This window comes from Macrotis lagotis, chromosome X, assembly GCF_037893015.1.
Source record: "Macrotis lagotis isolate mMagLag1 chromosome X, bilby.v1.9.chrom.fasta, whole genome shotgun sequence".
Classification (NCBI taxonomy): domain Eukaryota; kingdom Metazoa; phylum Chordata; class Mammalia; order Peramelemorphia; family Peramelidae; genus Macrotis; species Macrotis lagotis.
Window position 1 is genome coordinate 668,998,714 of NC_133666.1, and position 27,120 is coordinate 669,025,833.

Consider the following 27,120-nt stretch of genomic DNA (forward strand, 5'->3'; position numbering starts at 1 on the left):
GCTAACATTTTTCAAAATGAGAGACTGGTCAGATTGCAGGTAATTAAGTAATTCAAAGTTAAATGAATTCACCGAATGTAATTTTCTTGAAGGTTTAGCAAAGAGCACAAAGAGCTATATAGCAAACATATTAAAACTATGTCCCCAAAGATGAGCGGTATCATAAAATCTGCCTTTTTTGACATTCTACCTATACAACCCACATCAACAATATTAATAGATAGCATTTATATATGGCCCTAAAGTTTGCAAAGTACTTTTCAAATAGTATCTCAACTGATCCTCATGATATCCCTCAGAAGTAGGTGATCTTATTAGTTCCATTTTATAGATGAGAAAACTGAGGCAGACAGAGTTGTTAAGGGATGTCCCTTAAAAAGGGGGACTACCCTTTTGTTTCACTCCTCTCTTTTTACTATTAGGCATCACCCATATTCAGGAACTAAGGCCCAGCAAGCAAGCTGTGACTGAGGCTGGCATAACAAGCCTTGGGGCTCACACTTTGGTTGAACTCAGCCACAGCTAAATCACAGTACTGATGCCCCCCAGACCAGGTGGGCCCAGAACTCAGGTGAGCACTCACAGGAGTCACCTTCTGGTCATGAAGCCCTTTGATGGATTCGCCTCTTTGTTGCTGTTGACTTTAAGTGCTGAGGAAACCCTGGCACAGGTCAAGTGTCCCTCCTCCAATGGAAAAAAGGCTTTTTGCTTACAACCTCTGTGAGGTATTTTATTTTTTTTATTTTTCAGAGTTGACAGGTAGTATAAGACTGCTGCTATGATCTTTCTTTCTGATAATGACTTGCCCAGGATCACATAATTAATAAGTATCTGAGGTAAAATTTGAATTCAGATGCTCTGACTCCAAAGTCTAACATTCTACTCTCTGCAAATCCTGTTTGTTTTGTTTTGTATTTTTCTAGAATGCTAACAGGGCAGTTAGATGGTGTAGTGGATAAAGAGTCAGGAAGATTTATCTTCCCCAGTTCAAGTCCAACTTCCGACACTTATTAACTGTGTGACCCTGGGCAATTCATTTAACCTGTTTACCTCAGTTTCCTCATCTGCAAAATGAGCTGGAGAAGAAATGGCAAACTACTTCAGTACCTTTGCCAAGAAAAACCCCAAAAGAGGTCCCAAGAGTCAGATGCAATTGAACAACAATTAAGTCTATCCCAGAAAAATTTGGATTTTTTTTTTGTCTTTGCTATATACCCAACTTCTATCTCTCTTTGTACCAATTCACATTAAGCTTTGAGAGTAAGTCATATCAAAGACTAATTGATCCTATTTGCTCAATGGGAAGGACAATGAATTTGAAGTCTGTCAAAGGGAAACAATTCTGCCTTGGGAAGCAGCACAACAGTGAGTGAAGGGCCAGACTTTGAGCCAAGAAAGAAGTAGGTGAAAGAAAACCTGGATTCAGATCCTACCTCGGCTCTTTCCTGGCCCCATGACTCTAACCAAGACCCTGAGCTTTGACAGTTTCCCAAGTTTCTTCATCTGTAAACTAAAGAGAGCAATCCTTCCAGCACCCGTTACTAAGTCCTTATGAAGAGCCCTCTCTGCACCAGGCCGGGGCTGGAGGAACAGAGAGCACAAATGCACAGTGAAGACCAGGTCTTACTGGGCAGAGAGTGAGGGTCAAACAAAAGACCATCTTCAGTGAAGGGTTGCCTTGGAAGGCTCTGACCCTTGCCTCTCTTCTGGCTCTCCTGGCTTCCCATGCCATGGGTCTGAGTTGGCCTCTCCTTCAGGCCTCGGGTCTCCAGCTTGGGTCCTGCCAGGGTGCAGGGCTCAGACCATCCTCTCCTGTCACTCTTGCCATCAGAGGGCAGGGGCTGTCTGCTGAGCCTGTATTTGTAGTCCTAGAGCTCAGCAAAATGCCTTAGGGGAAATGCTTAAGAGCGCATTCATTCACTCCTTCATTCACTTGCTCTTTTCCCTCCCTCTGCTTCAGTGACCATCCCTGTGATGCTACCTCCAAAACCCACCCCCAATCCAACCCTGGCCTGAGCTCCAGCCCTTAATGTCCAGTCACCCATTGGACATTTTAATTGGATTATACTACCATGAATTCAACACCCCCCCACCACCAACAAACTCCTCACCTTTCTCCACTAGGTCTTCTCTTTTGCTCAAGTTCTGTTGACACCACTACTGTCTTTTAGCTTCCCCTATAGGCTTGAAACCTCTGTCATGTATCTTTCCCTTACTCCCAATATCCAACTGGCTGATAAAACTTCTACCATCTCCCTCATTTCTCTTTCCACTTCAGAGCCCCATCCCACCTCTTGCCAGAACTACTGGACAAGCTTTCTAACTGGACTTCCAGGCTTCTATTCTCTTCTCGGATCCTTTTCCCAGTTGCCATGTCTGCTCAAAAACCTTTGGTTGCTCCCTATTATGTAGAGCTTTTTGTGGGTCTATGAAGGTACCTGAGACCCTAGTACCTAAAGTAGCTCTCTTTAAAGTGGGGTCCCTTAGACTGTTTCAGGGGATATAAGGTCAAAACCATTTAAAATATTCCTCTCTCTTCCAACTACATATCTAAAGCCAGATTCATTCATAAACTTCAACTAAAACATCATAAGATAGAACACAGGGCAGGAGAATCTACTAGTCTTCTATTAAGCTGAACATTAAAGAATGCCATTTTTTGCACTAATTTTGTGATTTGGAAAACAGTAAATTTTCACAAAAGTGCTCTCTATGTTAACATATAATGGGTTTACTATTGTTATTTTAAAGAAATAACTATTTTTAACATTTTATCTATTTCAATTTCTAATAAGGTAAAATATCGATAGATATAGCATGTCTATAGATACATAAACAAAAGTTCTGTAGGGTCTTCAATAATTTGTAAGAGTGCATTGAGGAGGGGCAGCTAGGTGGTGCAGTGGATAGAGCACCAACCCTGGAGTCAGGAGTACCTGAGTTCAAATCCGACCTCAGACAATTACCTAGCTGTGTGGCCTTGGGCAAGCCACTTAACCCCACTACCTTACAAAAAAAAAAAAAAAAAAGAATCCATAGAGGCCTAGAGAAAACTGTGTAGCACAGACATTCCTTCACATAGCACTGATGCAGTCTTTGCAGTTCTCCTCAGGCCCACCCTTGAGTCCAATTGGCCCTCTAGTCAGTCCCTCAGTTAACCATCACTCACTAGGCTCCAAGGTTCCTCCTCTCTTCCCACTAAAATGGCTCTCTTCAAGGTGCCAACCCTCCCTAGAAACCTGCCTATGTTTCTTGGTTCCTATGTTTGACCAAAACATTATCATAACAAGATATTCCACCAAAGTATGATTTTTCTTACCTCATATTTCCTTTGAGCCCTTTATCTTTACTTATTCTTTGTCCTTAACACATTCTACCTTGCCTTAAAGTTATTTGTGTACATGTCACATTCTCTTTATTAGATTGTAAGCTGCTTAAGCATTATTTCTAGGATATAGAAGAACACTGCCTTGAAAATTTCAGGTGTTGATTTGTTTGTTTTTTAATTAACTATTTTTAACACATGGTTTCTCCACTGCAATTAAGATGAATATGAGGAGGCTATGCCATGCATGACCAGGACCTACTCTAATTGGTGGGGCTGTGACCCGCTCAGCCAGTCTGCACCGCCTTGGCCAACCTGGTGCCTCACTTCCTGAGGGCTCAGATGCTGGATTAGCAAAAATATCCAATTAGCTTAGCTAATCTTCTATTTAGAACTCGAGTTCAAGACAGCTGCCAGGCTCAGCCTCCCCAGGACTAAGGCTGACCAGTGTGATTTTTAAAAATACCACCAGAGAGAGGCCTCTGAACTGGACAGCCCCCTGAATGGAAGGCATCTCTCCTCACTGTTTCTCTCTTTTGTATTTATTTGGGGCATGCCTAGATTTGTATATATTGTGGCCCCCAAAGTCTGTTACTCCTCCAGGGGCAGAAATGCTTCAATCTTGTAACTGTCCCCAGTACATGAACATAGAAGCTCTTTGTAAAAAATTTAGTGATTGAAGGTCTTTGTTCTAACAAGTTTTGATCCATTGTTTTCAGGTTTAAAAATCTATTTACCATAAAACTAAGCTTAATTTTAAAAATGAGGCACATCCAAGGACCATATTATACTTATATTAATTAAATGGCTATTACTCTTATTTCAAAAGAATTGTTCAAAAGGCAACATTGAATGTTCTGAGTCTGTTTGGTTATTTTGGGCAAAGATACTGAAGTGGTTTGCCATTTCCTTCTCCAGTTCATTTTACAGATGAGGCAAACAGGGTAAAGTGACTTGTACAGTTACCCAGTTACTAAATATCTGAGGACAGATTTGAATTCAAGGAGACTCTAAGGACACCTAGCTAAGGCCTTTCTTAGGAAATTACGTTAATTATATTAATAGTGACAACCAAATGAACTTTTCTAGAAGAGTTTCCCTATCAGGAAGTGACTAAGATAACTCAAGGCACTGGACCTGAATTCAAATCCAGTCTCAGACCAGCTGAACTACTTGGGCAAGTGGCCTCCCCTCTGTTTGCCTCCATGCACTGGAGAAGGAAATGGCAAACCACTCCAGGATCTCATGGACAGCATGGTCCATAGGGTTCACAACTGAACAATATCCCCAGAACTCAGCATCTTGTAGAATAGAAAAGTTCCAGCAAATTCTACCTCTGACATTGGCCAATCATGTGACCATTAAAAAACCATTCACTTCTTTGTGGCAGTTTCTAAAATGAGGATATCTATCATTCAATGCTCAAATGCATAGATGAAAGTACTTTGTCACCTTTAGACTCTGTTATTAGATGCTTCATGCTGAATTAATTTAAAAAAGAAGGGAGAATAGAGGAGAGGAATGACAGAGGAGAGAGAGGAGGACGAGAAGAATGAGAAAGTTAAGAAGCTAGAATGGAAAGGACAAATGGAAAACCTAGCGAGGATAGAGGGAACAAAAAGAGAAGCGCTATAATGGGAGAAGGGGAACAGCAGGGCACAGGAGCCCAGAGAGGAGGGGGAGCTGAGAAACCGCATCAGGAGGCATTCCTTAGGCACATGCTGGGGGAAGCCGGGGGGCTGGAGGAGGGGAGGGACCCCTGGCAGAGCTGGAGCATCCTCAGGCCCGAGGCCAACCAACCTCTCACAATCATGAAAAGTGAATAACACTCAGAAGCAGGGCCTGAATCCGCATCTTTCGCACCATCTTCCCTGTATGAAGCGTTGCAACATAAGCAGAATGGGGGGAGAGAAAAATCACAATGACGGGGAGGCGGGTGCAGAAGAGAGGGAGGAGGGCGGGCAGCGGTCATCCGGCCCCGACTCTCCGGGGCCCCTGGTGGCCGGCCTGCCCGTCTGCCGGGGGGAGGGGGCTCCCCCGCGGGCAGTTCCCCCATCCAGGTGCCAGGGGAAGCCCCCTCACACGCGGAGTCCGAGGCGGTGGGAGTGGGATGCGCCCGATCTCGAGCCCGGGAAGGGCTGCTGGGCACCGTGGGCGCGGACTGTCCCGGGTGGCGGGGCGCTTGGCTGGGGGGCACGAAACCACGGGCGCCCGTTAATGGCCGGGGAAGGCAGCGCCTCCTGAAGCGGAGCGCCCGGCCACGAAGGCCGCGGAGACGGGGGCTGGGCAGCTGGCAGGGGCACGGGGGGGGCAGCGCGGGCCGGCGCGGCGCCTCCCGGAGGGCCTCGGCGGGCGGCGGGGCGCCGGGCCGGGCACCTACCATGCGGGGCAGTGGCGTCGGGTTCATAGGTGGCCGCCGCTCGCCGCTTCCCGCCCGCCTCCGGAGAACGGGGCAGCGGCCGAGGCTCAGGCGGGAAGCCCCATCGGCCGGCCCGGCGCAGCGCGGCGCCGGGTGGCAGGGCCTGGCCCCAAGCGGCCGCGCCCCCGCCCGGGAGCCCTCTACCTGCCCAGCTCGGCACTCACAAACCGCCTTCTGGCCTCCGCCGCGGCGCCAGGGCGAGCCGGCTTCTCGCGAGAGCGCGGGGCTGCGAGATCCGGGCCGCCGGGCCGCGCGCCGCGGCCCCGGAACACACGGGCCCGGCCGGCCGCCCCGACGGGGTCCCCGGGCCCACCCTCGGCCTTCTTCCAGTCTGCACAAAGCCCCCCGGGGCCCCTCACACGCAACACCGGCCCCCCGGCCGTCGGGTCACCGGCCCCTGACCACAACGGCCTTCCTTGGTTTGCGTCCGCATGGATGACTTTCTAGATCCTGGTTAGAGAAAGGCCCGTGTCTCGGGGGGCAGTTTGCACGGGGAGAATAAAGACAACCGGCACCTGTCCGCGGATGCCGAGTTTGAGAAGATGAATCTAAAAGCCTTTTCCCAGGTGCACCGTCTGACTTAGGACCTTTATTAAAAACGCGTACATTTGTCTTGATTGCGCGCAAATAGTTTCCTGCTGGAATAAAACATGTTGCAAATCTCTCCCGCAGACTGATATCTTTGATTTCACTATCAACAGTTGTTTTTGGACGATCTCATGCTTGCTTTACTTGTGGATTCTGGGAAGAATTTTCAGCCTCTCTCAATGGCCCTATTTTCAACATGAACATTGTAATAAATGTATGAAATGTAAAGTCCACAACAAATCCACAGACCGACTTCTACCCAGTTGAAGGCTTGACACACTGGAGACTTAAGGGAGAAGCAAAGAGCCCAGCTTTGGTAGTAGGAAATCCAAAGTTTTTAAAAAATTGTGCAATAAATCGAAATAGCAAAAAATGAATTAAAATGCTCCTCACAAAGTCTAGAGTGTGCTTGGAAAAAAAAAATAAAAGTCAGTACCATAGGACCAAAATTTTTTATTTAACTAAATCTCTATTTCATGCATAAGCATGATGAATTTCCCCAGTTTATTGGACTTTGGCAATTTAAAAAATAAAACAAAGAAAAAACACAAGCAGCCTTGTACAGAACAGTGAAATGCCAAGGATAAGGGTAGTCTACAGTTTTACTGTAGGATAAATATATATATTTTTAAAGGCCTCCCTTCCTTTGGCTACATCAACTATAACTTCAGGTCATTAAATACAGACAAATTTTTAAAATCACTTCTTTACTTCTCCAAGATCTTCAATGCTGTCATCATCCACCTGTAAAACACAAGATTATTTATATTTCATGAGTTTTAGAGTAAACTAAGGCATTTTTTTAGAGCTAGAAGTCATCTTAAAAGTCATCTAGTCCAATTTCACAAATAAGAAAACTGATATAGGGATGGGGATGAGGAGGTAACCTGCACACAGTCCCCCAGGCCACTAAAAATCATATCCTTTTAGGCTGGGAGTCAGCTAAAGTAATTACTGAGAACAACCTTCTTACTTTAGAATCACAGAATCTCAGATGAAGAATCTAAGGCCAGAGTTGAGGAACAGGGCATAGGAAGGGGACTTTGCCCAAGGTCAGTCATGGGCATAAAGTCCAGATTTCCTAAATGTCTGTTCAATGTGCTTTTTCCCCTGAGTCACACTGCATGTCTTCCAGGGTACAGGACTTCATATACTCACCTCTGGCCACTTCTCCTGAATTACATCAATAATGTCATCTGTAAAGTCTCCCTGAATGATGATTTCATCCTCCCCTGTAACTGAGGCACCACAGGAGAATTTCTGAGCAAAAAACCTTTGTGCTTCTTTAAGGTCAATCTCTGTCCAAAAAAAAAAAAAAGAAGAGAATGGAATATAATCAGGTCACAAAGAAATCTTTTCTATTTTGACAAACCCCATTTCGAATTCATAAAAACATTTATGTACATTTTGGTATCAATTCAATATATATTATTTAATGTAGTATATTTTCCTCTTTTAAAAAAGATTGCTGAACTGCAATGGCAACCAATTTTTATGATTTGATACATTTTTAAGGTCACCTGAAACCTCATTACTTGAAAAACAGCAACACCAGACATATACACACATAAACCTTTGTGTGTAATATACAAAATAATGGAGAAAGAGCAAATTAAGTTTCAGGGACACATTGATTATATACACTGTAAATCAGAATAAATATCTCGTTTACTTTGTCTTTGCTTGAAAAGAAAAAAGAGAGGAAACATTCCCAGCAGAGAAACAGACCTTAATATTTACAATGAGGTCCAGTCCACTGTTTTGCAATCCGTGTTGCCACACGAAGAGACCTTGGTTAAATTTTTCACCCCAGTCTCACTACTTGTTCAAGGCCTCCAAGGGACTGAAGGAGTTGTGAAGGCAGGTCATTCTGCTGCTACCCGCCTTCCCTCACCCTCCACTGCCACTCACAGAAGGGATGAGCCACTTTGCAACCCTTTGCCACCAACCCTGTAGAGGACAGAGGAGCAGCATTGGTAGGCTTCAAAGGGAATCCTAGCCGGCCCTCCTCATACTGAGCTAAACTTCCCCTTAATTGGACCCTCAAAGAAGGAAAGAATTCCTAATGGCCCCCACTGTAAAAAGACTTTTCCAATTTCTCAAAAAGTTCCAATTTTAAAACCAGAATTATAAAATCAGTTTGATTTTTATGTTCTCAGAAAAAGAAAAAACAACAGACTTATGAAGTTTCTTAATAGCTAACAAAACAGATAAGACTACTTGGGTTCTTTGACATGTGTTTAAACCCAAACTCACCAAAAGTTGCAAGGCCACATACTCTTGTTACGTATTTCTTCTTTGCTCTAGGAATTTTGGCTATTGTAACCTTTTGTGGAACTGTCTTCTTTTTTTGTTTTATTTGACCCCTTCCACCTTTAGTTTAATAAGAAAGCACCATGTTATTTATGATTTTTAGGCAAACGTAATTAAAATTAAAATACCAATTCAAATTTTTAAAATTTACAGAATTTATATCATCACATGAGAATTTATTACAAACATCCCAATTTTTAAAACTATGATGAAAGGAATTAACTTAGGAAGTCACTTATCATGAGACAAGTTTTGCTGATGCTTCCCTCCTTTGTTTAAAACAAACATTAATTAAGCAGGTTTCAAGTTCTCCTGACTCTAGGGCTGTACTCTTAACCACTGCACTGCCCAGCTGCCTCCCAACTAAGAAAATTTCAAATGTTTATTCAGGTTCACCTATCTTTTCTTTTATATCAGGGAACTTCAGCTTCCTTAAGCCATAAAATGAAAAAGGGGTGGTCTAAATGATCTCTAAGACCCTTTCCAATAAGTGCTGAGCTTTCAATTTAAAAAGCAGAACATTTTAAAATAATTGTTAAGAGTTAAATCTCAATATCCATTCAACAGCATTTGTGTTCAGTGACCAGGGAGATGCAGTGACCAAGTCACAGCCCCTACTATTCTTTTTGTTTTTTTCAAGGCAAATGGGGTTAAGTGGCTTGCCCAAGGCCACACAGCTAGGTAATTATTAAGTATCTGAGGTCGGATTTGAACCCAGGTACTCCTGACTCCAGGGCGGGTGCTCTATCCACTGCGCCACCTAGCCGCCCCTCCTACTAATTCTTTTTAACAGAAGGGTCTTAACCTACTTTCTTACCCACTTTGCTTTATGTGAAACAAGTAACTGAAAATAGCTCTTCTTAAATGTGAGTGGGACTATACATTAAAGGTATATAATACTCAGATATTAGATATTTTGGAAATACAGGTATACTCCAAAAGTGGTTAATACACGAAAGCTCTCAATCACACACTCAAGAGTTTGAAAGGAAAAAGTCCAAATTCACATTCTAATTAAAATGCATCCTGTAAAAACAACAGCAGCCCTGACCTGACTTTATTTATATGGGTGTTTGAGTAATACTGAAGCAGCTGGAATTTTTCAGTCTATAAACCATTTGGCTAGTCATTTCTGATCCCACAAAGGAAACTTGTATTTGAGGTCCAAGTTGGCTTATGGGAAAAGAGACCATTGGTCCCAAATCAGATTGGATTCGATTCTTCCCTAGGGGTTGTAGTATCATATTTTCCTTGTATATCATCATGCATGAGGAATTATAATGGCAATCAATAGCAGAAATGGTTAACTTGTGGGAACCCTTTCACTATCTTATGAAAGTTGTGTAAACTAGAGACCCTGTCATTGCATTTCCCTTCCTCCTACTTCCACCAATGAAAGCACATAGAGAACAAGGGATCAGGTCGACTTAGGTCTTGCCTCTCTTTTGCTTTTTCTTTTCCTCCTCTTCTCCTGATGTTCCTTGGCCTTCTCCAATTCCAGGGTCTTGTTTAGGTGAGTTTTCTAGATTTAAAAAAGCAACTGTGAAAGCAGTAATATCTTTTCCCTCATTTACATAACCCTTGCATACCTCCAGAGGGGCAAAAATGACCCTGTGTATAAAGCAGGAATTTTTATTTTATTTCATTTTATTATTAAAGGCACAGTCTCCTAGCGACAAAGTCCTGCAAGTTAGAGGCATAGATTCCACAGGACAAAAAGTCAAACTAGCAAAGAACTAGCAAAGTCTCAGAGAATAGGCATCTGGCAAATGCTAACTGAGCCAATTTTGATGAGTAAGAGTTTTGCTCTCCAAAAACAGACTGAAAACAAGCAGGGAAAGGACTACGGGCTCTGTACAGAGGGCACTACTTTAGGAGGAAAGCATCTGCATGGCAAAAGAGAAGAATTCCTCCCTCCCAAAGCCAGGATCAAACGTAAGAGCACCTCCTCTGAGACATCTAACAGACCAAAACTTAACTTGAGGGTCACCAGGATTAAGATCTAGTTCTGCTTAATGGGTACTTAATGCTTCCAATCCCAACATAATACTGGGGATTCTAGAGCCTAGGAGGCAAAATAAGCCATGGTGGGCACAGGCAATCTCTCCTGCCCCCATCCCAAGAGCTCAGCAAGTATTAGGATTCTGACAGTGTGTGAGAACTACAACTATTCTGTCCCCATCCCCACCAAGGCCGGGCACCAATCATACATAATTCACCAACACACCAAATGACTGTTGGTGCCATTCCATTTGGTCACCTCCCTCAGCTACCAACAAACTCTGATCCCAATCTTGGATGGAAACTATGAATTTGATTTTAGATTTTCTGCCTAAATCATTTAACCCGTCAAAGCATGAACTTCCTAGCCCTTGCTGATTTTTTCTTTTCTTTTCTTTTTTTTTTAGATAATATTAAGGTCAGATTTTTACTTTTAAGAAAATCACAATGTCACCTTGTATTGTAGTCTGGCATTATTCCACAAGAGATAAACTTTATGGTTTTACTTACACATACCCATGCCTCCCCATATCCCAACACCCACACTTTGAAGACAGAAAAAGAAAAATGTTCTTACCTACACTGAGTTTTGCAAACTCATTTGGAAAATTCTTCTCTAACCACTGTCTACATTTAGCAACATCAGGCATATATTCACAGTACTGAAGGAAAAAGACGAAATTCTATCGTTACAAGAGTCAGCTCTGCACATCATTAAATTCTTTTCATTCATCTACCTGCCACAATTCTATTCAGGGAGGAAATAGTCATTTCCCCCAACCAATCATCTACCTGAAACCTAGACTGCAACAGGAAAAGAGCTAAAAGCAATTAAAGAGAATCAGTGCATCATATTAGATTTATGACACTTCCTAGAGACAGCATAAGGACAAGAGAATACAAAGAAATTAGGGATACTTCCTAAATTTTCAGTGTCTCCTCATTTGCCTGGGTTTCAATTATTTGAGTAGTATTAAACTCAAGTCACTACCTTTCTTAGTGGTTATTGCTAAGTTTCATTAAAAAAAGAAATGTTAACAGTACAGCTAAAAGGAACTGACTCAGAAGCTAAAGGAAAAAAAAAATCTTCATAAATCCATAAAACCATGAAACTACTCCAGAAGTCTAAAGCTACTGGAGAAATTACTACGCAAGAAACAAGACAGCTCAAAAATAACATTCACAAAAGATCATAGAATATTAAAAAAAAAAAACAACTTACCTCTGTTGGTAATGAACAGACTGGGGAAAGAAAAAAAAATTGGAATTAATTTTCTTTTAGTTTATATCATCCCCCTCCCCCTCCAATGAATTTTTTAAAATGTATTTTTATTTTTTCTAACTTACATTTTAATTTATTTACATATTACTAAAATAGTCTTGTTGCAAGAGTAAACATAACTTCCCTTCCCTCACAAGAAATACAGTGAAAGAGAGAAAAAAAAAAATGTGCTTCAGTCTGTGTTCAGATAACATCAGCTCTGTCTCTGGGGAGGATTGCATTCTTTATCATAAGTCCATCAGAGAAGTTACTTCCATATTTTTTTCCCACAGTTGCTACTGCTGATTGCAATACCCTCCATCCATTTATTCCCACTCCAATTTATTCTATTTTCTCTCTCCTTTCACTCTGTCCCTCCTCAAAAGTGTGCTATGGGGCTCAGCAGACAAAGCACTGGCCCTGAGGCCAGGAGGCCCATATCCCACCCCAGACACCCAGCAACCACCTAGTCCTGTGATCTTTGGTAGACCACCCAATTCCACCACCTTGCAGAAAACAAAAAAATGTGTTGTATCTGACTACCCTATCCCACAACCTACCCTCCCTCTCCTTTATCACCTATATACCCCCTCTCCTTTCCTCCTGTTCCCTTTCTCCCATCCCCTTCCTCACCTTTTCCTGTAGGATAAAAGGTTTCTATACCCCATTAAAGTGTGTATGTTATTTCCTCTCTGAGCCATTTCTGATGAGAATGAAGGTTCACTCATTCCCCCCTCATCTTCCCCCTTCCACTCTATTGCTGAAGGTTTTTCTTAACTCTTTTCTGTGAAATATCTTAGCCCACTCTACCTCTCCTTTCCCTTTCTCCCAGTACATTCCCTTCTCGCCCGCTGACTCCATCTTTATAATATACACCTTCATATTCAGCTTCCTCCTCTGTCTTGTCTAAATATGCTCCTTCTAACTGCTCTATTAAATGAGAAGGTTCATGTATTATCACTATCTTCTTCCCATGAAGGAATACACACAGTTCATCATTAAATCCATCATAATATACCTTTCTTGACCTCTCTGTGTGCTTCACCTGAGTCCTGTATTTGAAGACCAAACTTTCTATTCAGCTCTCGTCATTTCAACAGGAAAGTTTGAAATTCCCCTATCTCATTGAATGTCCATCTTTTCCCCTGGAAGAGGATGCTCAGTTTTGCTGGGTAGTTAATTCTTGGTTGCATTCCAAGCTTTTGCCTTTCAGAATATTATATTCTATGCCCTACAAGCCCTTAATGTGGATGCTGCTAAGTCCTGTGTAAACCTGACTGTAGTGCCATGATATTTGAAGTGTTTCTTTCTGGCTGCTTGTAATATTTTCTCCTTAACTTGAGAATTCTGAAATTTGGCTATAATATTCCTGGGGGTTTATTTTTTGGGACCTCTTTCAGGAGATTGGTGGATTCTCTCAATTTCTATTTTACTCTCTGCTTCTAGGATATCAGGGTAGTTTTCCTATAGAAATTCTTTAAAAATGAAGTCTAGGCTCTTTTCCTGGTCATGACTTTTAGGTAGCCCAATAACTTTTAAATTATTTCTCTTGGATCTGTTCTCCAGGTCAGTTGTTTTTCCAGTGAAATATTTCACATTTTCTTCTAGTTTCTTGATTCCTCACAAAGTCATCAGCTTAGCTCCATTCTACATTTGAAGGCATTATTTACTTCAAAGTGTTTTCTTCTCTCCTTTTCCCATATGGTCAATTCTGCTTTTTAAGGCATTCTTCTCCTCATTAACTTTTTTGGACTGCTTTTTCCATTTGACCTAAATTGTTTTTTTATCATGTTGTTTTCTTTGGCATATTTCCTGTATCTCCTTGAATAAGCTGCTGACTTGGTTTTCATGTTTTTCCTGCATTGCTCTCATCTCGCTTCCCATTTTTTCCTCTACTAACTTGATTTTCAAAATCTTTTTTGAGCTCTGCCATGGTTTGAGCCCAATTTTTCTTGAAGATTCTGGATTCAAAAGTTTTGACTTTGTCATCTTCTGAGGGTGTGGTTAGATCCTCCATGGGACCAAAATAATTATCTATGGTCAGGCTACTTTTTTATTTTATTTTTTTTAGTTTTTGCAAGGCAGTGGGGTTAAATGACTTGTCCAAGGCCACACAGCTAGGTAATTATATGTCTGAGACCAGATTTGAACTCAGGTCCTCCTGACTCCAGGGCCAGTGTTCTATCTACTATACCACCTAGCTGCCCTAAGGTTGCTTTTTTCCTGTTTACTCATTTCCCCAGCCTGTGCCCTGGTTTTGAGGTACTTCCCAAGCCTTTGAATGTTATTGGGGAAACCCCTGCAAAGACCTCAGTTCCTTTAAGGTCTTATGAGAAGCGCTGACTGCTCTCCTGCCTGTGTTTTGGTCTGTGGATGACCACAAGCACTCCCTGCTGTCCTGGAGCCATGAAGATAGTCTCTGCTCTGCTATGGCAATAAAGGGTCCCAGACTGTGACCTGGGTCTGAATGTAGACAAAGCACCAGAGTCCTGTTTCAAGGGACAGAAGAGACAGTCTCCTTGACTTGATAGTGTCTCCCCACCCCTTTATCTTCCATGGGTTGAGTGTTCTCCCCAATGAATTTTATATACTGTTTTTCAAATCTTCCTGTTAGTTTGCAAAGTGTTTAGAACTCCTCTTTCAAATTTGGTCTAATGAGCTTAGTAAAGACAAGCTCCACTGAGAGAACCAGAAAAAAGTCTTCTCCATTAAAATACTATCATAATTATTTCAGTGACCCCCCCCCACATTGCTAAATTAAACTCTTCTCTCTAAAAAAAAGATCAAAGAGAGTTGGTGTAATATTCTAATCTTGTCAGAGAAGCTGGGGCAAATCACCTCACATTTAGCTCACAAGTATTGGATCTATGATTTCAGGGGTACAGGGATATTTCCTAGTGAGGGAACTCCTAGATTGCATGTGAAGCCTTTCCCAGACAGAATGGGTGGATAAAAACGATTTGTTCCAATGGTCACAAAGGTAGCTGAAGCAGGCACTTGGAGGACAGAAAGCTTGGTCAGACACCAAAGATGTCAAGGTCATCTATTTATCCTGGGTCATCGTCAACTGTCCTGACTTTTGTCCTGCCATTGGATTTTGATGACTCGCTTTCATTCCTTTTCAAATACCACAGCTTCCCAATTTCTTAATATCCTCAGTTCTCATTTCCTGCATCTTCATTTCACCTGAGTTACAAGATGACTTCATCATCACCCATACCTATTGTAATCTCCATAAACCAAAACTCTGAAATTCTTTAAGTCACACCCTTCTCTCCTTGCTCAGACTTCTTCAAAGCTCCCTGATCAGATCCCAGAGAGTTCCCCTGCTCCAGCCTTATTTCTTCCCTTGGGAATCCTGACTGTTGATTTTTGTTTGATACACTAGTCCTATTCCGCCCTAGCTGACCCTTCCACCTTTTCAGTCCCTGCTAACACACGACTCACCCCTGCTGGAGATCACTGGCAGTGCCTCCTCAGTCCACTTCTGATTTGTTCTCTCTCAACCACCCTCTGATTCTTAGTTGGCTGATTATTCATTGGGTTTTGAAGCACAGTTGTCTTCTCTAGCCTCCTATACAACTCTCCACAGCCATTACAGAGGACTTCACCTCCTGCTTGCTGAGAAAATCTAGATTGTCAGAACAACTCTTCTTTCCTATTCCACATGTCAAGGGGGATCCCTTTCCTTCTCTAGTCCTTTGAGGCTTTTCACTGTCAAAGTCTAGGTCTCTTCTCTTTTTGATCCCATCTCTCCCAGCAGCTTGCCCTGGTTTCTGTTTTCTCTCATATCCACTCTCTCTGTATCCACATTAAGTCTTTCCCTTCAACTTTATACTATGACCAGTTCTCCCCAAATCCTTAAAAAAAAAAAATTCAACAGTCTTTCCTGGCCACTCCCTCCCTTTCCTGGCCACTCTTTATCTTATTGTTCAGGTAAAGCCCTATTAACTGGCCTCCCATTTCCTCTCTTCTCAAATCCTTGCAATCTGACTTCAACCACTGTACTGAAACTGCTTTCTTCAAAACCACCAACAGTCTTGTAACTGCTATGGTCTTTTCTCAGCCCTCAATCATCTTGACCTCATTGCAATATCTGACACTGTCAACTAGCTCCCTCGGTTGGATCCTCTCTCCTTCCTTGGCCTCCATGAGTGCTGTCCCTTAGCTCTGCCTAGATGGTTTCTCCTCAGGCTCTTTTACTAGATCATCCTACTTCCTTCTCATCAGTCCCCTTATCTGCGAGAAGCCTCCAAAGTGCTATTTTAAGCTCTCAACTATTCTCTCATAAACTTCTACAGGTTCAAGGGAAGGGATATTGCCATGCAATTCTTCTCCATCTTTAGTAGAGGCTGTATGGCATAGTGAAAAGAGAATCTGGCTTTAAATCAAAAGACAGGGGTTGACAACTAGCTCAATAGGAAATTCCAAAGGATCACCAGGGTCTCGAACAAAAACATGAAGCCCAAAGGATGAAGACAGGTTATGTGTTCCCATTTCCAAAAAGCTAGGAAGAATCATTTGTACAATTCAAACCAGTCAGTTGGACTTTGATTCCTTCAAAAATTCTAGAATGGATTATTAACATGGTTGGTAAAGGGCTAGAAAAGGAAGACTTGTAAGAACTGATACAGAGCAAAGCAAATTCAATCAGGAGAACAATTCATATAATGTTCACAATACTGGAAAGACAAATAACTTGGAAGGAAATGGCTGACCTGATTCCAGAGGACTCATGATGAAACACAGAAACCACCTCCTTGCAGAGAGGTGATGGAACATATTTTGGGGGGCATATGGCAATGTGGAAATTTGTTCTGTTTGTGCATAATTGATGTGTTTTGTTTTCTTTCTTTTAACATAGAGTAGGGGAAGGTGGGAGAAAGAAAAAGTGGGTTTTCATTAATTGAATTTAAAAGAAAAGAAAGTGGTGATTACAAGGACTCAGCATGATTTCATCAAGTATAGGTCCTGACATAGTTACTAAGTGTAAAAATGCAATTGCTATACCTTATCTCCTCTTCAACAATGCACTGGGGAAAGCATCTATTGTTACTGTTATGGAAAAGTAAGTGAACTAAAAGATAGTGAATGGAATTTGTTGAGTGGTCAGACTCTAATAGCTGAGGGTTCAATGTGAACTATAGAGAAGGTCACAAATGAAGTCCTCCAGGAATCTTATCAATGACTGCTGCAGAGGCAGAACTGACAATCCTCTCCAATTCTCAGATAAGATGTGACTGCTAACACTGGACAACAGAGAGAGGTTTGAAAATTAGCTTTTGACAGGCTAGAATTCAAGACCGAAAACTATCAAGATGAAATTAACAGTCAAGTATAAAATTTTACACATGGGTTGAAAAATAATCAACTTCCCAAATACTATTTACATTTAGATGGCAGTTTGTCTGAAAAATACTGGTTGGGGGGGGCGGTGTCTTAGAGGCTTGGCAAGCTCAATGAATCATTAATGTAATATGGAAGCTAAAAGGGTAATAATACAGTCTTGGGTTTATTTAAGAGATATGGCTTCCAGGAATGGTTGGCTGTTGTCCTTCATTCTCAGGCAGGACCAAAACAATCCCATTATCTTTGAAATAGGTTACAGCATGTTCAACTGTGGCTCATCATACTCAGAAGGCTCTACCACAAGATGGGCACAAACTGTCCAGGCGAACACCTGGGATGGGTTCTCTAAGCTGGCACATCTCATGTTTCGTTTGTGTTGCTTCCATTCTACCTGTGCTCATAGAGCATGGCACCATCTCTGATGAAGGAGCACTATGCTGGGTAAGCCTGAGTCAGTGTCTTTCATGCCATTCAATCAATTCCAAAGTTCTTTTTTTTTTTTTTTTAAGGTTTTTGCAAGGCAATGGGGTTAAGTGGCTTGCCCAAGGCCACACAGCTAGGTAATTATTAAGTGACTGAGGCCAAATTTGAACTCAGGTACTCCTGACTCCAGGGCTGGTGTTCTATCCACTGCGCCACCTAGCTGCCCCTAATTCCAAAGTTCTTAAGAGAGACCCTTGTATCGCTTTTTCTGACCCCATTATGAGCTTTTGCCCTGTGTGAGTCCTCTATTAAATAGCCTTTATGACAAGGGTTATGCCTGGCATTCGAACAATGTGGCCAGCCCATCTGTAGCAGGCAAAAGAAGGTGATAATCCCTCTATACTACTGGTCAAACCACACTTCAAATACTGTATTCAGTTTGAGGAAACCAGTCAGGCTGTCAGTGTAAGGACACTAAAAAGATGGAGAAAGCAGAGAGGAGGCAACTAGGCTTAGGAAGAGCCTTAGGTCCATGTCACATTAAAATCAGTTGAAAGAACTAGAAATGTTTAGCCTGAAGAGAAGACTAAGCAGGACAAAAGCTGTCATTAAGTATTTGAAGACCTGTCACATAGGAGAAAGATCAGACTGAGCCTGTTGGGTTCTAGAAGGCAAAAACAGGGGTAATAGGTGGAAACAAAGGAATGGATTTAGAGGAGATGTCATGACAAACTTCCCAGCAATCAGCACTGTCCAAAAATAAAAGAGGCTGCCTTGGGAGGTACTGAGTTCCCCTTCACTGGAAGTCTTCAGTAGAGTCTGGTAGAGGGAAGTCTTTGCCCACTAAGGTCCCTTCCACCCTTAAAATGACATGATTCTGAGTAATAACTAGTGAATACAGTGATGCCTGCAGAGCCCTGAGCCTCAGGACTATCATGGTATCAGGATTTTATTTCTGGTCATTGCTCCTGCCAAATTTAAACACTAAAAAGAAACAACTAAAATTCTAAGCTTTCTAAATTCTCACTAAAACAACTGCTTCTGTAATTTTATTTTCACGCTAAGTTGAACATATTATGGTATCAGAACAATAGCCACTTAAATGTCAAATGGCAGTTGCATTAATCCCAACAAGATTCAAGGCATAATAAACAATATTAGTCAGAACTTCCTCCCCTTTCTTTCCCTCTTATCTGTAAACCTTTCCTGAGTCTTGTTTTAGGGAGGAGAGGTAACATGGCTTACAGAATACAGACCCAGGCTAGGAGCCAGTAAGAAAGATCTGGGTTCAAGTTTTAGTTCTGAAATCCTTCAAAATGGTCACAATCTCAGTGCCAATCAAGGGTCTAGTCCCTATTCCTATTAGTCTACATTATACATTCTCTACATGTATACATTATACAAGTACACACACAGTTGCCAATATAATTCAGGCCAAAATGAAATTATTTTAAAAATATATATTTGAGAAAGAGCATTTTTAAAAAATTATCCTTATCTCAAGTCTGTATATCACATCAAGCTGAGAATCAAAAGACATGATTTCCAATTCAGCCTAGGAAAGTCACCTAACTTCTCTCACTCTCACTTTCCTCATCTGAAAAAATGAAAGAGAATAGTATCTAACTCACAAAGTGGTTGAGTTCAAATGAAATAAGGTATGTAAAGTATTTTGCAAGTCATAAAATTCCATATAAATGTGCACAATTATTGAGCTAGGGATGGGACATGGACCAATGATTTTATTGTCACAGTGATCTCCCAGAAACCACACTTTTACCAATCAATTCAGATCAGTCTTTGGCAGTTGCTCCTAAGTTGACATGAAGAGGGAGAGAGGCAAGGAAGAAACATTTATTAAGTGCCTGTATATGGGAGAGGGAGTCCAGGTCTTTCTGGTTTCTAAAAAAACTACAATGCCTCATGTCACCCTGAGATGGAGACTCAAAGTGGGATGGCATTGTTCTCCAATGGCAGAAATCTAGAGAAACATTCTGTCACATTTTCCCCACCACATCTGATTATTTTCTCCTGCTATTTGAGGTATCTCGAACATCCTTTAGCAGGATCAGATTTATTCCACTATGGCCCAGCAGACAGGCCCAGGCCCAATGGTTGAGGGGCTCTGACTCCATAGCAATAAAAACAGACCAACAAACTGAGCTGAGTAAAGATGGAATGTGGTCTCACTAAGCAGCGAGAAGCACATCTCGGGAGGTCTCCACTTCTTAGACACTGCATACAGAGTTCACACTTTGGCTACTGAGGGGAACTGGAGGACTTCAGAGGACCCTTCAGACAATGCCACTCTCTGACTGGTCAAATGGAAGGTCAGATCCACTTAAGGAACTGACTCCCTCCTGAGCACTGGGGTCACTGAGGGCTCAGTCCCTCTGCTGTTCTCTCTAATTGCCTCAAACTAAAAAGGACCCTCCACAGTCAAATTTTAAAATACCCAAAAGATTTCTCTACTTAGATGTTATCTGAAATGCAAAGCACTCCAAGTCATATTCATGACATTACCCTCCAACACTCAGATGCCTCATCTTAGTGTTATTTTCATTTTCAGTCTTTTTAAAAACTTAACTTTTTCCTTCATTCTATCTATATTGTAGGTCCTAGCTGTTACTCAGATTTACTCCTCCATTTCCACAATCACAACCCTAATCCAAGCTCTAACCATCCCAATGCTGGAAGCTAGGAACATTCGAGGTCTCTGGGTTCTCCTCTCCTCTCTTTATACCATGTCATTTCCCTACCAAGATCTTTACGAGGGAGCTAGCCATGCAGCCCAACTCCACTCCCCTCAGAGATGAGGAGTGGAGGCCCAGAGGGCCAATGACTCAACCAAGGTGACTTGGCAAGGAAGAAGCATCAGAGGCAGAAGTGGAATCTGAGTCCTCTGATTCTAGGGCTCTAGATCTTTTCCTGTCTCATGCTGTTGCCCCTTTGACAGCACCTACTGCATCAATCCCACATTCCTTGGACTTTCCATTTCCCTGTGTCCTAAATTCCTTCAAAATTTTGGGTGTGAAGGAGAAAGAAAAAGTGATGGTCAAAGGCGGAATGGAGACTCATGGGGATGTGAATAATACAGAAGGAAGGGTAAGGATCTAGGAGAGGAATGGAGTCTTTCAAGCCTTAGTATAATTTGGCTCTCCCTTAAAAAGAGCTGTTGTTGAGGTGTTTCAGTCACACTGTGGGTGACCCATTGTGGGGTTTTCTTGGCAAAAATATTAGAGTGGTTTTCCATTTCCTTTTCAGCTCATTTTACAGATGAGGAAACTAAGGCAAACAAGGGTGAAGTAACATGCCCAAGTATCTTGAGATTGAATCTGAATTCAGGTCTTCCTGATTCTAGATCCAGTCCTCTATCTACTGTGATCACATTCAAAAACATTCACAAATCATCTCCACATTAGAATAAAAATAAATCAAGCAAAAATAAAAAAAAACTCAAAAGATTTATGTTCACATATACAAAATTCCATACATTATTTAATTTAATGTGAATTCTTCAAATATCCAGGATAGGGCCAGTGCAGGTAAGACACAGATCACAAGTTCTTGTTTGACCATAAACAATTACCTCTTTTAGCCTCAGTTTCCTTATCTGTAAAATGGGAATGATATTTGTAGCACCTCATCTATAAAATTATCATCCAGTTCTCCATGCAGGAAGGTAAAATGTTTTCTGGACTTAAAAATACTATGCACATACCTTTTATGCCTTAGATGAGCTGCAATGACAGAAATATTCTTTCCCCTGGAGTCAAGCAGGGGAATGAACCTCCCTGAAATCAGTGAACAAGCTTGGATCTGTACTTACAATCTTTTCAGTTGGGGTTTATGTTCTCCTAGAGTAGTATTTGAGAACTCAGGGTCACTCTTCATCAAATTGAGGCATCCAGGGAGAAATCAGGTAGAGGGTTTTTAATAAAAGATACAAAATTCTGAAGGTATTTAGGACACATGAACATGAACAACAGTCCTGATGACTACTAATCAGGGAACCAAAGGATGAAACACTTGCCTCCACAGTATAGGACCCGCAGTGGATAATCTGTGTCTAGTCTGCTGTTGCTCTTCAGGTCTCCTTTGCAGTCAGGGGCAGTGGACTCAGCAAAGTCTGTAGCCATCTCACAAATCTGTAAGGAGAAAAAAACAACTTCATCATTTTCAATGAATTCCCTTAGAACACCAAACACTCAATAGTAGTAACCTACTTTCCTCCTACATCTATCCATTTCAAAGGGGTTATCGAGCAGTAAATAGTAATAATGAGACTCATAAAAATAGTACTAAAACATAAAATGAGGAAATATAAAAGGATATGGATGAGAAGACAATCAAGTAAGCTAGTTGCTTGACCACTCTGGGCCTGTTTTATCATGTGTAAAATGAGAAGACTGGACTTCCAGCTCTAAATCTTAAAAGACTATAATCATATAAATAAATTACTACAAAAAAGGATGAAGGGGTAAAGAAAAAGAAGATGTGAGTTTGAGCTGATTCAGGGAGAAAAACCAACAGAGGGAAGACAATTCTCAAAGATTCAAAAGTGAACAGAAAAACATGATCCATAGCAGCAAGACAACAGAGGGTTCGCTCCCCCTTTCTAGACCTCAGTTCCCTCATTTATAAAAGAGATTGGATAACTTGGCCTCATGGGTCCTTTTCAGTTCTCTAGTACAGATAGGCTGTGACAGGAAAATGGATAAGGATGTGACTATAAAGAGACTCAGGCGGAAAGCACAAATTCAACCAGCAAAGTAAAAGGAGGATAGCAGAGGATATCAGGCAAAGGTAGAATCTGGAGTCAGAGGGAATTTATCTAAATCCCAACTTTGCTGCTCCAAGGGCTGGGTGACCTCGGACAAGTCATTTAACATCTCTGGGCCTTTGTTTTCTCCTCTATAAAACCAGCTGATTAGACTGCAATATCTTTTCTGATTCTAAATAGAAGATCCTCTGATGGTCTGGGGATGGAGGAAAGAAGTTGTAAGGGGCTTGGGGAGTAAAGCTAGAGAGGAGGAAAAAGAGAATTTTAGAATTAGAATGTAACTTAGAGATCACTTAATCCTACAGATTCTTCATCTTTCTTGGGTCATGAACCACTGTGACAGACTGGTAAAACCTAAGGGATCTTTTCCAGAACTAAGTTTTAAAAGTATAAAATAAAATACACAGGATTACAAAAGAAACCATTTTGTTGAAATGCATTTATCAAAGCATTTTTTAAAGTAATTAAATGAACCCCAATTTAAAAACTTCAGACCTGATCCACTTTACAGAGACCAGAGGGTATGAGAAGAGAAACTATAGAGGACTCAAGGAGTAGGCAGAAGTAGGTGGAGTATAAGAAATCATGAAAGACCATGGCATTCCAAACTATGAACTAGAAGAAGAAACCAAGAGGTTGCAACTAAAGAGGTTGAATAACTTATTCAATGGGAGTAGCCGAATAAAGAATGAGAAAGAAGGATGAATGACTAGGGCAGGATTGAAGGGGAAAGTCAGTATGAGGAATAAATTGTGAAATGTGAGAGGCAAAGGATGAGAAGGGAAGGGGGAGCCCAAATGATGAAAAAAGAAAAGAAAAGAAGAATAAAGAATCAAAAGATGTGAATTATTGCTTGACCACTCTGGGCCTGTTTTATCATGTATAAAATGAGAAGACTGGACTTCCAGCTCTATATCTTAAAAAGACTATAATCATACAAATAAATTACTATAAAAAGGATGAAGGGGTAAAGAGAAAGAAGATGTGAGTTTGAGCTGGATGAGGGAGAAAAATCAACAGAGGGAAGACAATTTTCAAAAATTCAAAAGTGAACAGAAAAACATGATCCATAGCAGCAAGACAACGGAAGGTCCGCTCCCCCTTTCTAGACCTCACAGAAGAGTACTTGGAAGATATGGTTATGAGGTGCATCTTTCTGAAAATAAGAATGAAGAGAGAAGATGGGGACTGGGGGGCTTGATATCCAGAGGGGTTGGAGAATGAAGAGACAAGATGGGGACTGGGGGGGGCTTGATATCCAGAGGGATTGGAGAATGAAGAGAGAAGATGGGGACTGGGGGGCTTGATATCCAGAGGGGTTGGAGAATGAAGAGAGAAGATGGAGACTGGGGGGGCTTGATATCCAGAGGGGTTGGAGAATGAAGAGAGAAGATGGGGACTGGGGGGCTTGATATCCAGAGGGGTTGGAGAATGAAGAGAGAAGATGGGGACTGGGGGGCTTGATATCCAGAGGGGTTGGAGAATGAAGAGAGAAGATGGGGACTGGGGGGGCTTGATATCCAGAGGGGTTGGAGAATGAAGAGACAAGATGGGGACTGGGGGGCTTGATATCCAGAGGGGTTGGAGAATAAAGAGAGAAGATGGGGACTGGGGGGGGGGCTTGATATCCAGAGGGGTTGGAGAATGAAGAGAGAAGATGGGGACTGGGGGGCTTGATATCCAGAGGGGTTGGAGAATAAAGAGAGAAGATGGGGACTGGGGGGGGGCTTGATATCCAGAGGGGTTGGAGAATGAAGAGAGAAGATGGGGACTGGGGGGCTTGATATCCAGAGGGGTTGGAGAATAAAGAGAGAAGATGGGGACTGGGGGGGGGCTTGATATCCAGAGGGGTTGGAGAATGAAGAGAAAAGATGGGGACTGGGGGGCTTGATATCCAGAGGGGTTGGAGAATGAAGAGACAAGATGGGGACTGGGGGGCTTGATATCCAGAGGGGTTGGAGAATGAAGAGACAAGATGGGGACTGGGGGGCCTGATATCCAGAGGGGTTGGAGAATGAAGAGACAAGATGGGGACTGGGGGGCCTGATATCCAGAGGGGTTGGAGAATGAAGAGACAAGATGGGGACTGGGGGGCTTGATATCCAGAGGGGTTGGAGAATAAAGAGAGAAGATGGGGACTGGGGGGGGGCTTGATATCCAGAGGGGTTGGAGAATGAAGAGAGAAGATGGGGACTGGGGGGCTTGATATCCAGAGGGGTTGGAGAATAAAGAGAGAAGATGGGGACTGGGGGGGGGCTTGATATCCAGAGGGGTTGGAGAATGAAGAGAGAAGATGGGGACTGGGGGGCTTGATATCCAGAGGGGTTGGAGAATAAAGAGAGAAGATGGGGACTGGGGGGGGGCTTGATATCCAGAGGGGTTGGAGAATGAAGAGAAAAGATGGGGACTGGGGGGCTTGATATCCAGAGGGGTTGGAGAATGAAGAGACAAGATGGGGACTGGGGGGCTTGATATCCAGAGGGGTTGGAGAATGAAGAGACAAGATGGGGACTGGGGGGCCTGATATCCAGAGGGGTTGGAGAATGAAGAGACAAGATGGGGACTGGGGGGGCCTGATATCCAGAGGGGTTGGAGAATGAAGAGACAAGATGGGGACTGGGGGGCCTGATATCCAGAGGGGTTGGAGAATGAAGAGACAAGATGGGGACTGGGGGGCTTGATATCCAGAGGGGTTGGAGAATAAAGAGAGAAGATGGGGACTGGGGGGGGGCTTGATATCCAGAGGGGTTGGAGAATGAAGAGAGAAGATGGGGACTGGGGGGCTTGATATCCAGAGGGGTTGGAGAATAAAGAGAGAAGATGGGGACTGGGGGGGGGCTTGATATCCAGAGGGGTTGGAGAATGAAGAGAGAAGATGGGGACTGGGGGGCTTGATATCCAGAGGGGTTGGAGAATAAAGAGAGAAGATGGGGACTGGGGGGGGGCTTGATATCCAGAGGGGTTGGAGAATGAAGAGAAAAGATGGGGACTGGGGGGCTTGATATCCAGAGGGGTTGGAGAATGAAGAGACAAGATGGGGACTGGGGGGCTTGATATCCAGAGGGGTTGGAGAATGAAGAGACAAGATGGGGACTGGGGGGCCTGATATCCAGAGGGGTTGGAGAATGAAGAGACAAGATGGGGACTGGGGGGCCTGATATCCAGAGGGGTTGGAGAATGAAGAGACAAGATGGGGACTGGGGGGCTTGATAAGAGGGGTTGGAGATGGTTGAAGAAAACCAGCAGGTCTGGAGAAGGCAGAGAAGAGCAGGCGCTGAGGGGGATTAGAGGGGAAGCAGAGGCAGAGAAGCGAGGAGGTGAGAGGGAGGAGGGCAGACCACCAATCTGGGGCTGGAAAGGACCTGACAGGCCTTGGCGCCCAGGTCCTAAGGAGGGTCCCAGGGAGCGGAGGATCAGACTGGGGAAGGAGAGGCAGGGGAGGAAACCGGGGCAAGTCCACGCTGGGAGAAGGAGCCTCAGAGTCCGGGAGGGGATGACAAGTCAGAAGACGGGCAGGGCAGGAGGGGTGGCGGGCTGGATGGGGCAGGAGGGGGTCTCTGGTGGGAGGGACGATCCCGGGGTGGGAGAAGGGAAGAGGGCGAGCTCAGGGGGCGTGAGGGAGGGGACCCCGGGGTGCGGAGGGGCGGCCGGGGGAGGGGAGGGGGCAGGGCGGAAGCGCCGCGGGAGCAGATGGGGAGCGTGTACGAGGGGAGCGCGCGCGTGCTGCGGGGTGCAGGCTCGGCCCGGCGGCCCCCCGGGCCCTCGCGCCCCCTCCCCGGCCCGGCGGCCCCCCGGGCCCTCGTTACCCGTGCGCCGGCACAGCCCCCGCTGCCTGCGGCCCCAGAAGCGACACATGCAGCCCCGGCCCCGGCCCCGGCCCCGGCCCCGGCCCCGCAGCCCCCCGCAGCCCCGCTCACGCGAGAAGCCGGCGCGTCCCGCGAGGCCGCCGGCGGCCCGGGGCTTGTCGCGAGAAGGCGGAAGCAGGGAAGAGCGCGGTGCGCACGCGCCGCGGGGCGGGGGCGGGGCGGGGGCGGGGCTGGCGGAGATCCTCGGTGACGTCGGCGGGGGGCGGGGCAGAGGGACGGCTCCGGGGCTGGGGGGAGGGGCGAGCGAGGAGGCCGGGGCGGGGCAGCCGGAGTGAGAGGCAGAGGGGGCAATGGGAGGAGGCAAGGGCTCTGAGTTCAAATGCGGCCTCCGTCCCCCGTCATCTATGAGAACTGGAACACCTCTCTTGAGCTCCCTGGCCCTCAGCTGCCCGCTCTGTATAACTGGACTGCTACCACTGATGCCCGTGGGTGCAGTGGACAGGAGGACACGCGTTCAAATCCAGCCACTGACTAGCGGGGTGACCTTGGGCAAGTCACCCAACCTGATTGCCTCCGTCCAGGGCCGTCTCCAATCACCTTGAGTCACAGCGGGCTCTGGAGGAGAAAGTGAGGCTGGGGACTCAGCCCGGCCCCCCACTCAAATCCAGACTCACTTGCTTGTCATGGCATCACCTCCTTGATGTCATGGTCTTCTTCATGAACAAAGGACAAGCATCGTCAGCATCGACCGGGAGGACAAGCCATGCTGGATGGTTCTGTGCCAGGGTCTTCCATGTCACAAATCAACTCCCAAGTTCTAAAGAGAGACCTTGAGGATGCCCTTGGTATCCC

At 43.9% G+C, this 27,120-nt stretch overlaps 2 protein-coding genes across 7 annotated transcripts in view; both read right to left on the reverse strand.

Moving 5' to 3' along the window:
- Positions 1-6,111, reverse strand: part of CCDC62 (coiled-coil domain containing 62) — a 45,727-nt gene extending 39,616 nt beyond the window's left edge. For 2 of the 3 annotated variants that reach the window (XR_012472256.1, XM_074205494.1), the window contains exon 1: positions 5,706-6,111. Coding sequence is in view for 2 of the 3 variants with exons in the window: in XM_074205494.1 (XP_074061595.1) it covers positions 5,706-5,732 (27 nt within the window). In the remaining variant the exon portion in view is untranslated. The remainder of the gene's footprint in view (positions 1-5,705) is intronic. The other variant, XM_074205493.1, reaches the window with a different exon arrangement.
- Positions 6,112-6,768: 657 nt separating this feature from the next.
- On the reverse strand, positions 6,769-26,465 carry DENR (density regulated re-initiation and release factor). 4 transcript variants are annotated; one of them, XM_074205498.1, is made up of 8 exons: positions 26,380-26,465; positions 21,713-21,827; positions 11,869-11,888; positions 11,224-11,308; positions 10,084-10,167; positions 8,589-8,705; positions 7,491-7,630; positions 6,769-7,076 (listed from the first exon to the last, which is right to left on the reverse strand). In XM_074205498.1, the coding sequence occupies exons 2-8, from the start codon at positions 21,816-21,818 to the stop codon at positions 7,032-7,034; spliced, it is 597 nt and encodes a 198-aa protein (XP_074061599.1). In that variant the 5' UTR covers positions 21,819-21,827; positions 26,380-26,465; the 3' UTR covers positions 6,769-7,031. The 4 variants fall into 4 exon arrangements, with proteins under 4 accessions (XP_074061599.1, XP_074061598.1, XP_074061596.1 ...); XM_074205497.1 differs by having other exon boundaries at positions 10,084-10,185; XM_074205495.1 differs by lacking the exon at positions 26,380-26,465 and adding an exon at positions 26,269-26,353 and having other exon boundaries at positions 10,084-10,185.
- Positions 26,466-27,120: the final 655 nt, after the last annotated feature.

Excerpts from the sequence above, each read along its gene's own strand:
- DENR (XM_074205497.1), bottom strand. The coding sequence starts at position 21,818 with ATGGCTACAGACTTTGCTGAGTCCACTGCCCCTGACTGCAAAGGAGAC. Across the intron at positions 11,889-21,712 it reads GCGGGTCCTATACTGTGGAG|TCTGTTCATTACCAACAGAG; the intron begins GCAAGTGTTTCA and ends TTCTTTCCCCAG. Across the intron at positions 7,631-8,588 it reads ATGTGGCCTTGCAACTTTTG|AGATTGACCTTAAAGAAGCA; the intron begins GTGAGTTTGGGT and ends TTTTTTGGACAG.